At 34.8% G+C, this 13500-nt stretch overlaps 1 protein-coding gene and 1 long non-coding RNA gene across 3 annotated transcripts in view; one reads left to right on the top strand and one right to left on the bottom strand.

Annotated features, from left to right (window-relative positions):
* Nucleotides 1–13500, top strand: part of LOC147832768 (uncharacterized) — a 40269-nt gene that overhangs the window by 26040 nt on the left and 729 nt on the right. Inside the window, exon 3 of the long non-coding RNA XR_015514771.1 lies at nt 11808–13500. This exon is cut by the window's right edge and continues 729 nt beyond it. This is a non-coding gene — a long non-coding RNA (uncharacterized LOC147832768). The remainder of the gene's footprint in view (nt 1–11807) is intronic.
* plcg2 (phospholipase C, gamma 2) overlaps nt 41–13500 on the bottom strand; it is a 44954-nt gene continuing 31494 nt past the window's right edge. The window contains 9 exon segments of one of the 2 annotated variants that reach the window (NM_001044968.2): nt 41–282; nt 376–533; nt 2359–2447; nt 2515–2679; nt 3579–3690; nt 3793–3932; nt 11822–12025; nt 12336–12438; nt 12695–12861. In NM_001044968.2, the coding sequence (NP_001038433.1) occupies nt 234–282; nt 376–533; nt 2359–2447; nt 2515–2679; nt 3579–3690; nt 3793–3932; nt 11822–12025; nt 12336–12438; nt 12695–12861 (1187 nt within the window). In that variant the 3' untranslated portion in view covers nt 41–233. 2 annotated transcript variants of the gene reach the window in all.

The raw sequence follows: 13500 nt of genomic DNA, 5'->3' as shown, positions 1-13500 counted from the left end.
GCTGACGGATTACACTTACTACATAGATTTTTTTTTTTTTTCTGATGAGCATTTCTCAAACGCTCTCTCCAATTTGGTCCTTTGTGACCACAGAAGTGAAAAACTGCAACTTCCTGTCTTTGTGGCCTGTTGGGGAACCAGTAGTACTAGAGCAGCAGAATCAAGAGGAAGAGACCCTTAAAAATGTTCAATGCAGTTTGAGAGGGAACTAGACTTAGAGGCGCCCGTTTCCCTCACGAGTAGAACTTGCTGTTGTTTATCTTTTGCTGTGGTTTATTTATCCTGTATGGATAAGAAGAAATGGATAGAGGTAAATATCTTCATTGAGGCTGTGATGTATCTTTTTACTTACACACACAAAAACCATGAACTCACTTTTTTTCAGAGTAAGTGAACTGCGAGAGGTCTTCGCGGCGTTGAGGGCCACTGGAGCGCAGGTTGGAGTGAGTGTCGTAAAGGCAGAACTCGCTGCTCATCTCCGCCTGCTTCTTTTGCAACTGTTTCGAGGAGGAGTAAAGTTCCTCCTGTGCTTTCTAAAGAAACAAGTCAGACAGGGGATTTCCATTAGATCTACATAGTAGTCTCATTAAGGGATGACACCTCAGGTGTTCCATTAATTCATTACATATGCACTAGTTTGCATATATTTCTATTAGGGCATTTCTATTATAAGTGAACTATCGCTTGAAGTAGCCTATTTGCTCAGATTCAATAACTAATGTTAGTTTATATGATGCATTTCAGTTTTGAATATTTTTGTTTCGAATTATTTGCATTTATGAACTTACATTATTCATATGTGCTGTTCAGAGGGATATTCTGTGCATTTTGCATTGAGGATATGAAGCATGTTAAAAATTGTGTGCAGGCTCTTTATTTAGAATTGCGTCTGTTAAGTCTGACGGCACTGCGTTCTCTAAAAGTGGAGTCACACAGTGTTCTTTACCACATCCGTGATGTTTGAAATTTGATGTTATATTTTGATTATTTTTATTTGTTTATGTATCTCTGAGTGAAGATTAAAAGACAACATCTGACAAGAGACTACATAGACTTCTTTATTGGACACGGATTGAGTAAGAATGAAACTGAAACCATGATGCGCACTCACATCGCTCATGCGAGGAGGTATTTGTAATGATGAGTAGGATAGTAAATTTGACATTTTTCTCTCTTCTGGCTGCCGTTATCAATCTCACACTCCTTTTTGAAAGTCTTGATAACATCATCGACAAGTTTTTCTTTTATTATTTCAGCAAATAAGACAAAAAAAATTAGTTGTACTCTTCCATTTATTGTGCTCTAAGTTTACTCAACTATGATGACATCATCTGCTGGATCTATACTGTGTAAGTAACTAAAGTAACGCATTATTTTTATATAATAAGATAATATTTGAGTTCCTTTGAAAATATAATGCGAGTTACTTTTTAGTTTAATAAATTAGCTTTTAAAAAATAAACTGCTGAATTAAAAATGAAAGTAGTCACAATGAATCATGCAGTCAATGAGAGAATGTGTTTATTATTTTGAATGCATCAAAGAAAAAGAAAAGGGGATTGTCTCAATGGACAGTGAGTTTACTTAAGACAAATAGTATAAAAGTAGAAAACACATTGCTCTTTAACGTTTAATATTCTGTATATTGGCGAGGCTGTGGCGCAGTAGGTAGTGCTGTCGCCTCACAGCAAGAAGGTCGCTGGTTCGAACCTCGGCTCAGTTGGTGTTTCTGTGTTTGCATGTTCTCCCTGCCTTCGCGTGGGTTTCCACCGGGTGCTCCGGTTTCCCCCACAGTCCAAAGACATGCGGTACAGGTGAATTGGTTAGGCTAAATTGTCTGTAGTGTATGAGTGTGTGTGTGAATGTGTGTGTGGATGTTTTTCCAGAGATGGGTTGCGGCTGGAAAGGCATCCGCTGCGTAAAAACTAGCTGGATAAGTTGGCGGTTCATTCCGCTGTGGCGACCCCGGATTAATAAAGGGACTAAGCCGACAAGAAAATGAATGAATAATCTGTTTATAAGGCATGTAGAGCTCTGAGGTCAGGAAGTTCTGGGATAATATCCTAAAATATATATTTTTTTATGTGTTTTTAAAAGTTAAATGTAGCTGTAGGTTATACAGTGCTTTGTTAATATCAGAGCTCCTCTATTCAAAAGAGAAAGAAAAACAAATCAAGTTCTCAAAAAGATCAAGCCTCAGCCAGGTAATAAAAGAAACGCAAAAGTAACGTAACACATTACTTACCATACAAAGTAACGAAGTTACTAACACTTAAAAAGAAAAAAAATCATCTTTTTATTCAGTTATTTTCTACTGAAATAAATAATATCTCCAAGAAAAAGCCACTTGTTTCTTACCTCCACCTGCTGTACATCAACACAGACCAGTAGAGATGCCAGCTCCAGATTTTCACTGAAGCCATTCTTTAAAGGAACCGATCTGTAGCCTGTGAAAACATCACGCTCAGTTTTGGAGCTTAAATATGCATGTTGTTAAAATGTCGACAAGCTTACCTGAGCGGACACCTTTCACTGGGAATGTAGCCTGGGCAAGGAAATTTGGGTCAGAGAACATGTCCTCTTCAAAGACCACAAAGCGTAGAAAGGTGAGGTCCGGCTCATACACGCTGAAAACAAACATCTCTGAAGGCTGCCATATAGGGTTCAGCCCATTGTCATCTGTAGATACATGTATTTCATTAAAACCGCTGAATGGGAATACTTATCGGAATAGTTACTCCAAACATGAATGTTCTGTCAGCATTTACTCATCATTCTCTTGCTCCAAACCTGTTTGAGTGCCTTTCTTTTGCTGAACACAAAGGAAGATATACTGAAGAGCCATTGACTTCCATATTATTTTGGTTCATACTATGGATGTCAGTAACAGCTTTTTTCCAACATTGTTTAGAGCATCATGTTTTGTGTTCACCACAAGAAATTCCAAAAAGTTTAGAGCCACTTGAATGCAAGTAAATGGTGAGGAAATTGTATTTTTTGGGTGAACTATCCCTTTAATAACATCAGACAAAAGCATTTATTAAAAATAATAATTGTATTATCATTATTATATTTAATATTATTATGTATTAATAATTTGTTCATACTTTATATAATGCTCAGGGGATAACTAGTTCATGTAGCTACCAGTTAGATGAGAAGTATGATAGAATATTATAGAATATCATATTACATATATAGAATATTATATTGGTTACTTCTGTTACTTGTAGTTCTAAATATTTACCTTTTTATAGGGTCAAATTCTCATAAAATAATACAAATGATTCTTTAAATAGGTTTGGGGAAAAAAATAAGCCTCTCTCACCACTTTTCACATTTCTTAGTTAACTAAAACTATACATATAAAACAAATACATATAATACATATAAAAATAATTGTATTTAGACAATTCAGTTAAATTTGATATTTAAACTGTGTAAAATCTAATATAGAAAACAAAAAAGTACAACACGATTACTAAAATTTAACTAAAAATAAATAAAACTGCTAAATAGTAATTAAAAATGAATAAAACTATGGTTGCATTTCTGTGACAACAAATGATGCTGCTTACGGCAAACGGTAGTCTTGAATTTGCTCTCATCTGTTTGACCACACAGCTCAATCTCCACAAAGGGGCTGGCAATACTTCGTCCTGGTTTGGGAAGATGCCGTGCTCCAATCACCTAAGCATCAGGAAAATAATACATTAGGAATGATATGCTTTTATTCAAATAGCACAGTTCCAAAACAGACTGTATTCTGTTCACACGAAGATCATGTCTCACTCTGATTCCGATAGTATATTTGATGTTCTTCCTCTCCTGTTGAGGGTCATATGAATCTCTGCGCATCAGCTCAGGTTGCAGTACATATCCTGTGCTTCCATTTAGACTGAAGAGGGCGCTGTTCAGCTGAGTGTACTTATCTGAAAAGAGAAGAAGTGCTGTTATGTTATATTTCTTTATTAGCTGAGTGAAAAATATTTAAGATTTTTTTCTCTGTAAATATACACTCAGTCTTAGCACTAGTTAAGGCATGTCCACACTGAGCATGATACCTATAGATATAATGATAAAGATAGTGTTCTAAAAATCATTCTGAAAGTAAAACACCCAGACCACAAGTGTAATAATAAAGATGTGAAGAAACGATATTGATAGGATCAAATTCAGAACTTCCTCCAGTAATAAATGATAAAACACTGACAGCCAGTCAGAATACACTGCAATTTAAAGCTACAGACAACACTGTGGAGAAGCACACTGCTTGATGTTAATTGAAGTCAAGTTAAACATATGTATAGCTAACACAAAGTTCTTTTTTCAAAGATTAATTAAAGAAAATTGATGATTATCTAGAAAACAATTGGTTATGGGAAAGAATGATAAATTATACGAGCTGGATTCATTGGTCAAATGCGCTAGTAGCTCACTGAGGACATCTGATGGTTGCAAAAGGGGAATTTGTTTATCATTGTCATGTTTAAGATTTGAAATTAGGGTTGTAACAAGATACCGGTATGACGGTCTACCACGATTTGAACGTGCACGATTATCATACCATGAACAATTGCATATCAACGGTTTTAACCCTTAAAGACCGAGACAGCCGCCCGCGGCTAAAAATAAGTATTGCTCTTAAATGTTTTATAACTTTTGATCCGCTGATCCGATTCATACAATTCAAAGATTGGCATAAAGAAGAGAATCTCAGCTTTCCAGTGCTGTATCACATAATTTGACAACGCTGATTTGACAAAGAAACGCTCGTCACTGTGTCTCCGGACAAACCAGACATGATACATTGATGCATTGTCACTCCTCCATGCCCAGATTGGTTCAAACTCGCTATATCACAACCAATAAGCATAGGTTTCGCTTTTGTTTGTGGACCAACAGTGAGCTTTTTGAACAACAAGGAATGAGAGATAGGCATACATTTATGCGCGGCTAAATAAAACGCAAAAAAAAAAAAGTTTTGCATGAAATAATTCTCATACTAAGTACTTTTGCATGCACAGCAGCACAGAAACATGACAAAACAGTGACACTGCAAAGACGAACTGCTGCTCTTGCTGTTTTCAAAAGACGCAAATGAAGGTGCAGCTGTTTGTCTGCATTGCAGACAACCATATCCATGCTGGCACATAAAACCTAAGGATGTTCCATATTGAATCTAGTTTCGTTATGTAACTATTTATAGTATAGTAAATATTTATATCTATTTTTTTACTGAGGATTTGCACCATGTTTATTTGGACTTTATTTGGACTCTGACACATTATTTATTATTTTCTTATTTTTTTATTTGTTCATTGTAAGTGGTATTGTTTATAGTAACTAAAAATATATCATTTGGAAAAAGTCAAATTTGCTTCACTGTTCTATTATTTTGTAACATTTGTAACATACCGTATACCGCGAAACCGTCAAACCGTGGTATTGTTTTAGACGATTATCATACCGTAAAAAATTCATACCGTTACAACCCTATTTGAAATACTACAAATACTTTGATGTCTTTGACAATTCAAATATGAGCTGGAAACACAGAGACAATTGTATCCACCCAACCAGGTGGGAATGTGGGAAAGCTAGCTCCTCTCCTTTCCTTCATTTTCATTTGAAACATCTCCCGAAAACCCCCACTGTTCACTCACTCCCTTTTCACCCAAATCACACAGAATGGTCATTTCAAAGTTTGAGTGTTCTATATTAATCCAAGTGACTTTATCTATCATGTTTGATATCATTTGAAATGTTTCAGTGCGACTGGTACAATGGTCTCATTCCCTCAGAAATAGACATAATCAAAATAGACATATAGCTTCAGATATCTTCTGAAGCCCTGCGAAGGGTGTGCCTTTACCTAGGGGCTTCTATTCAAATGCCTATAGGCAGAAACTCTTCCACTAAATGCAAATGCCTTTTGTTATTCAACACACCTCTTTCCTCGTGGAGATTTTTGTACTGACTACTTAAGGAAAAGCTTCTAAATATTCGAGGCGATTCTGTAATCAGATTAGCCCGTAGTGTGGAACTTCATGTTCCATGCTATGCACTGTATATTTTGAGGTCAAGTATGTATCTTTTAATCTTGGATTTATCTTTGAAAATTTGATGTATTGATCGTTTATGAATTGACTAAATGAATTTGCATAACAAACATTTACCTGACTAATGAATTATGTTTTGAATTACTCAAACAGAGTTCGTGTTATTATATCTAGTAGATTGTTAAGTCCATAGCACCACAAGCCCCTGTACAGGTTAGTAAAAGACTAAAATACGATAAACGGAGCAGCGTGGCATGCTATAAAATGTTCTTAGAGCTCCAACTAACACATTGGCATTAATTTAAGTATACTTATACTGTAAAAGGCTATCTAAGATAAATAGACCTTCATCTTTAAACTTATAATACTATTTGAATCGTATAGTGATTACTTTTAATAGTTTAAAGTTAGTTTTAAAGTTATTAATAGTTTAAATTTAAGTCTGCTTAATTCTATAGTAATGATCATAGTATGACTAAACAGCTTTGTTTGATTTAATAGATAGCAGATCTATGAGGACCACACAAAAAATAATCTAATCTGAGTAAGTACGGTTCTGCCTTTTTAGAATAGCGGTTAATCGCCTCTGTTTAGTGACCAAGACTGACATGCTTGCGCTTAAGAGATTGTATACTCGGCTGGTACAAGACTCAAGATGTTATAGGAATCCGAATGAACTAGAATAATATAAAATAATGAATCAAAGAGAATATTAAATCATAATCTAAACTAATATTAAAAGAAACAAAATAATCTTATCGATGTTTTATAATTGGAGTCAGATAAAACAAGCATACATATATTAATATTCTAAACCACCTCATACCTAAAATTGGAGTCAGATATGAGTTAAATTTAAAGTAAATTAACATTGTGCACTGGAAAGACCGAACATGCAGTGAACCTTCGTTCACCAGTAGACACCGTCCTTGGACTAACCGGCTGTACCTTACACATGCTTTGTGTGAATGGGCCTTTATTCTTTTATCACATTTTTAGCATTAAAGGTTGATATTAAGAGTTGATTAAAGATCAATTATATGTTGCCAGTGTTTGAACAGCTTGAAATGAAACTTAAAAAAACATGACCTTTCCCCACTTCTTGATTATCTATGATTGACTTATTTTAATGTTAAGGACATTTCTGTTAATGCTGCACACAAGATCCTAGATCTTCTGTTTGTAAAGAATGATTTGTAATAAGTCTATAGGGTTACTATTGACCAAAGGTATGTAATAGTGCATGTATACTTTTCCTGCGCAACAATAGTCTAATGGCTCGGCAAGTGCAATTCACTGTTATTCCTAAAGGTAGTAGTATACTATGTTAAAGTGTTTATAATTCTATTTAATATAGTCAATCAGAGGTGTGGACTCGAGTCATGTGACTTGGACTCGAGTCAGACTCGAGTCATGAATTTGATGACTTCAGACTCGACTTGACAAAATATGAAAAGACTTGCAACTCGACTTGGACTTGAACATAAATGACTCGGACTTTCACTTGGACTTGCGCCTATTGACTTGTAAAGACTTGCTACTTTCTATAAAAAGCCCAAAGATAAAAAGTATGTTGACACGGAGCGCTCTATCTCTCTGTGTGTGTGTGTGAGACAGAAAGCATGCGCGCATACTTTCGACCACTAGCGCTTTGTGGCGCACTTCCGTGTTTTTGCACCAGCGGGAAATTTGAAGATGCCATTTTCATTCTGACTCGGAGAGTGAAATAAACACATCCGCGATCTACTCCTTTTGTTTTATTCAGCGGATTTACAACATCTGTCAAAGGTAAGATACTTAACTACTCGCAATGTGTTACTGTTGTGCAAAAGCATTGTTTTACTGTTGTGCATAAGTCAATGAACTTCAGTTTTTTTAACCAAACTTACCCTCTCGTCATTTATTTCACATAATTATGAATGAACATGGCTGTAATTTATGTTTTTGCACTTGGTCGTTTGTGTCAATGCGCATATTATGTTTTATTTTTGTGTATTGCCCATCCTCTGACAGTTTTTTCTAACTATTTAATTAGTAGTAATAATAATTACATGCCATAATAACTAGATATGTATAATTTATTTTTAAAGCTCTTAAAACTGTGAAAAAAGTGTTTTGTTATTTTTTGGTAACATTTTGCAATAAGGTTTTTTTTAGTTAATCTATGTACTAACATAAACTAATAATGAACTATACTTTTAAACCTTTATTAATTATAGTTTAACATTTACTATTGCATAATTACAATTTAAAGGTATGCTTGTTAACATTAATGTTATTGCACTGTGATTTAACAAAGGTTAACCAATAATTTTATTTCCATTAATTAATGAATACTGTAATGATTTGTAACTGTACTTCACTGCATTGTTTGTTCACATTAGTACATAGATAAACTTAATTAATTAATACAACCTTATTGTAAAGTGTTACCTTTTTCATATTTTGGATTGATACTATTAATTTTATTTAGTATTTAAAACCTTAAAAGTATTTGTATTATTGTTGATGTTATGCCTCTTAGCAATATTTTATTCCTCTATATGGTTTTTAATTAATTTTTTATTGCGAGATTGTAATGTAATGCATCTATATTGTTGAATTTCTGTTTGTTTGTTTTTCTGTATTTCCCCCTCTATATTTAAGGCTTATCTACTATTTTTAAGGTACTTAAAACCAACCATCTAATAAAAAATACAATTGACAATCACATTTCGTTTCATGAGTGTCTTTGTTCCTGTTTTGTAGGACTCTTATTTTAACAGATTTCATTGGAAAACACTTGACTGATCATTCAATTAAAGTTTTACCTTTATTATTCCATCACTCAATGAGATCATTTAATTGTGAGTTGAATTACTCCATTTGTAATTGTTTTTAAATAAACTAAAAACGAAGACTTGTTTTATTCAGTTTGTTGAATTTGAACTCTACTTTACATATTAAAATATATTTAAAACCACTATGAATGTATTTAAACTAATATTTAAATTTATATAACTGTTTCACTGTGGGTATTTCTATTTTAATTTATTTAGCACATTTATTGCCTATTCAAACATGAAAACAAGTTTTAGATAATTTGTGGCTCTAATAAATTGTTAAACATAACAATATCCCTGCAGAAAAATCCAGCTTAAACCAGCCTAGGCTGGTAAGCTGGCTTTAGCTGGTCGACCAGGCTGGTTTTAGAGGGGTTTTGGTAATTTCTAGGCTGGTTTCCAGCCATTTCCAGCCTGGTCTTAGCTGGTCAGGCTGGAAACTGAACTGAGCTAAACTGAACTGAACTGAACTTAAACACTAAAACCTGAACCACACTGTTCCAGTTACTGAACCACACTGTTCCAGTTACTATGACCATTTATGTGAAGCTGCTTTGACACAATCTACATTGTAAAAGCGCTATACAAATAAAGCTGAATTGAATTGAATTGACCAGCAAAATCCAGCTAAAACCAGCTTGACCAGCCTGGTTTAAGCTGGACATAGCTGGGTTTGGCTGGGCTCCCAGCCTGGCTATAGGCTGGTCAAGTTGGTTTTAGCTGGTCATCTCCCAGCCTGCCCAGATAAGACTAGGCTGAAAATGGCTGGAAACCAGCCTGGAAATGACCAAAACCCCTCTAAAACCAGCCTGGTCGACCAGCTAAAACCAGCCTAGGCTGGTTCAAGCTGTTTTTTTCAGTAGGGATTTTTGACAAAATGGTCTAAAATGATAGTTTACAAGTGCCTAAGTGGGATTTGAACCCCGTTCTTTATGAAAAGAAAGAAAAATCTGATTGGCTCTGACATTACTTTCACCAGTGGGCAGGTACTTCAATCTGATTGGCTGGTCTCTCGTGCACGTATTCAGTCTCACTGCGTTTGCTTGACTTTTGTCCACACTGGCGCCTCAAACCTTTCCTGCTTTTGCTCTCCAGAGATCCTCCTGGTAAATTGATTATTCCAGAATGTTAATATGGTTTATATATTGCTACACTATTTAGTAACAATACATTAAAAACTATGAGGTTAAGGTAAATTCTATAATAAATGCTAGTGTTTTTGAGAATAAGGTATACTGCCTATGTTTAAGCCTAGTATTATTTACAAGTTGTTAATGAATGCTTCAGCATACTTTAGTATTAAGAATAGTGAACTGATAAAATAAAATACAGAGTGTAGTTTTTCTACAGTAAAGTGTGGTGAATTGTAGTATAATATACCCTATATTGTAAAAAACTACAGCACTGGGTAATTTGTTTATATTACACTTGTGTTACCAAAGCAACTATAATATGACCCCAACAAATTAATTAAAGTACTTTACTATAGTACTGTTCAAAACACTGTCCATGCCAATAGATGTGTTCAGGGGCCCTGTGGAACAGCTTTTCCTCAAAATGAAGAGGATGACATGGAAAATGTCCTCCACAATCTCATAAATAATGTGGAAGACAGCAGAGACGTGTTCATTTTATTTTAGTTGCCATGATAAAATGGGATTGATAGTGAGATTTATTTAAAGAGTGAATAGTACAGTAGGCTATAATGCCAAATCAAGTTTTTCCTTATTTTTATCACAGTTACATTTCTGCTTGCATTAGTTATATTTTTGTTTAAATGTTTTTTTTTATTTGATTAGTATGGTACACCTTTCGGATGATTAATAAATGTTTGTAAAACAAAATACATTCTTTACATCCAACATCTATTCTCTGTGTCTTTAAGTGTTTGTAACTGGAAATATCTCATCATAAAACATACAGCCAAAATTTTATGGTTTATTAGATTAAAAATTTAATATGTAAGTCTATTTTAGTATTTTGGTTTTTGTTAATAAATAGTCCCTCAATATAAATCATATAAAAAAGCACGAAAGGAAGAGGAAACACAAGACTCAAAATCTGTATATAATCTCTGAGAGCACGCAGGAAAATGTGTGCGTGAGCACTGCATATTTGAGAGCGAGAAAATTTGCGCGTGAGCAGCGTATATTTCAGAGCTCGCAAGCAGTTTTGTCCACAGAGGAAATCGGTGCACGAGCGTCACACAAGGTAGAGAGCAAAGTTCTTCATTGTTATGTGAAAAAAACAACGTTAATGTTTGTATAAAGTAGCCAACTTCATTTAGAATATGTGCCACAATTTTACATTGCATTTTATGTAGTTTTAGTTAATCACAAGTTGATCACAGAAGACATAACATAGCACAACTAAACTTAATGAACTAGACAGCAGTAGACCTGCAATTTCTGTGTGATGTGAGGCAAAATGGACTCTATTGTAGTGGAACTCGTTCTTGTGCAATGTGCTGTTTAGACAAGATGCAGCACTGTTTAGCACTTTTTCAGAAAATTACATTTGTGTTTTTATATATCTTCTATATGTTCTTTCATAAAAAAAGGTTTGTTTAATAAATACAGATCTTACAACCATACATAATCTGTTTACAGTTCATTTTTCTGTTAAAAAGACTCGAAAAGACTCGAAAATCAAACTATAGGACTTTGGACTTGACTTGAGACTTGTTGCCTTTGACTTGGGACTTGACTCGGGACTTGCCTGTCTTGACTCGGGACTTGACTCGGGACTTGAGGGCAATGAATTGAGACTTACTTGTGACTTGCCAAACAATGACTTGGTCCCACCTCTGTAGTCAATATCTGGCCTGTTTTGAGGGGTGTAGTGGGAGCAGAAATAGCCACAAATACAATAATTTGTAGGAAAAAGTTCATGTTAATAGGATGCATTACTCCATGCGTTGCAGACACTTCATCTTACCAGCCGTCTGGAAGTTGAGCGCTACCATGTGACAGCCACACATCCACAGCGGATACGGGTCATAGTTGGAGGAATCCACCCGCTGGCCTTTAGGATAGATGCGGCTCAAAGCCTTGCGGTTATACAACATGAACTGAGTCAGCTTGTTTCTGGAGGGCGTCTTATTCTCTACGAAGGAGCGGACTTCTTTGTAGGTATAATTATCTTAATGGGAAAGAAAATACATTTATAGTTGATTTATCTTTGGGTCAGTAATTCTTCAGTGTCACATGATTTCTGAAAGAATTGCTGTTCAAGAAGCATTTATGACTGTCAGTGTTGAAAATAGTTGTGCTGCTTATTGTTTTTTAGAAAAAACTGTAATCTTTTTTTATTAGTCATAGTATTAGTTCATTTATTTCAGATAGACATTTTTTGATATTCAAAATGAAAGTATTTATTAGAAAAAAAGATTTTATAACATTATAATACACAAAAAGATTAATTTCTTTAAAAAAATATTGATTTTCTATACCAAAGCCGTCCTTTTCTTTGCTGCGTGGCTGGCAGTAAACAACCAGTTCTGACATCTCACTGGCCACTTCATCTCTGGTCTCCACTTCCTTCGTTTTTTCTTTCTGCAAAAGAATTGTCACCATTTATAAACCCCACCTCAACCTTACACTCAAAATACTTGACTATACTGTATTTTTAGAACATCTTTATAGTTAAATCTTCTCTCTATGGCTACACCTAGTATTTAAACACCCCTGAATTTGTCTGGCTAAACTAAATAATACTGTATTTACCAGACAAGTGACTCAAAACTTCCCCTTTGTGACAACTAGCCCCAGTCGGCCCCATTTAGAAAAAAAAAATGTGAACGAGACAGACCTCAAACACTAGGTTTTCCTCTCTCTGCGTAATGTCCCAGGCCACCTGATACCACTCGTACAGCTCTTCAGTGGTCTCGGTGGCCAAATCAAATGGCATCATGTTCTCTTTATCCTCCTTATACTGCAGAGTTACCACCACTTGTTTGCCATGTTTGGCAGAGCGAACTGGAAACAAAGAAATTAGTGAGAAAAACAAGCTAAATTCCCACGATCGACCAATCGATTTACAGGAACAAAATGTAAAATGTTTTCATTAAAATATCCAGAAACCATTAGAAGAGTGTTAAATAATTTGCTGACATGTACTTAACATTATTTAAAGGTTTTTATGAATGTTAACACCGTGGTCTACAGTATGTATGACCATGCTACTGATCTCATACACCCTCGATTTCTGGATTGGTTTTATAGAAAACAATGAAACACCAAAGGCGCTTTAATATGTTGTGTGTTTTATTAGACTGCACAGAGCGCAGATTTCGCCTATTGCGTGTTATGTAACTCCCGCAAACATCGAGGGACCACTGTACAAGCATTTAATGTTTAATGGACAATACACACTGTATTATAAATGTCTTCTCAGACCTAAACATTGGCAAATGATGCCTGCATGATTTTATGTGAGATAATATTTTTTATTACTGTACATATATTAGTTTATTCCCAAATGTTAAACATAAGCTGCAAGCATCTCAAAACTGTTAATGATGTCTCTGCTTAACTGACCATTGAAATGCTGTGCGAATAGAAAGGATGAAAGTTTTACATGTAGTTCACCCAAAAAAGGAACATTTAAGTGGTTCT

This window comes from Danio rerio, chromosome 18, assembly GCF_052040795.2.
Source record: "Danio rerio strain M-AB ecotype USA chromosome 18, GRCz13ab, whole genome shotgun sequence".
In the NCBI taxonomy this organism is placed as follows: Eukaryota; Metazoa; Chordata; class Actinopteri; order Cypriniformes; family Danionidae; genus Danio; species Danio rerio.
The sequence above is the reverse complement of the archived record's forward strand: the minus strand, read 5'-3'. Positions and strand labels throughout refer to the sequence as shown.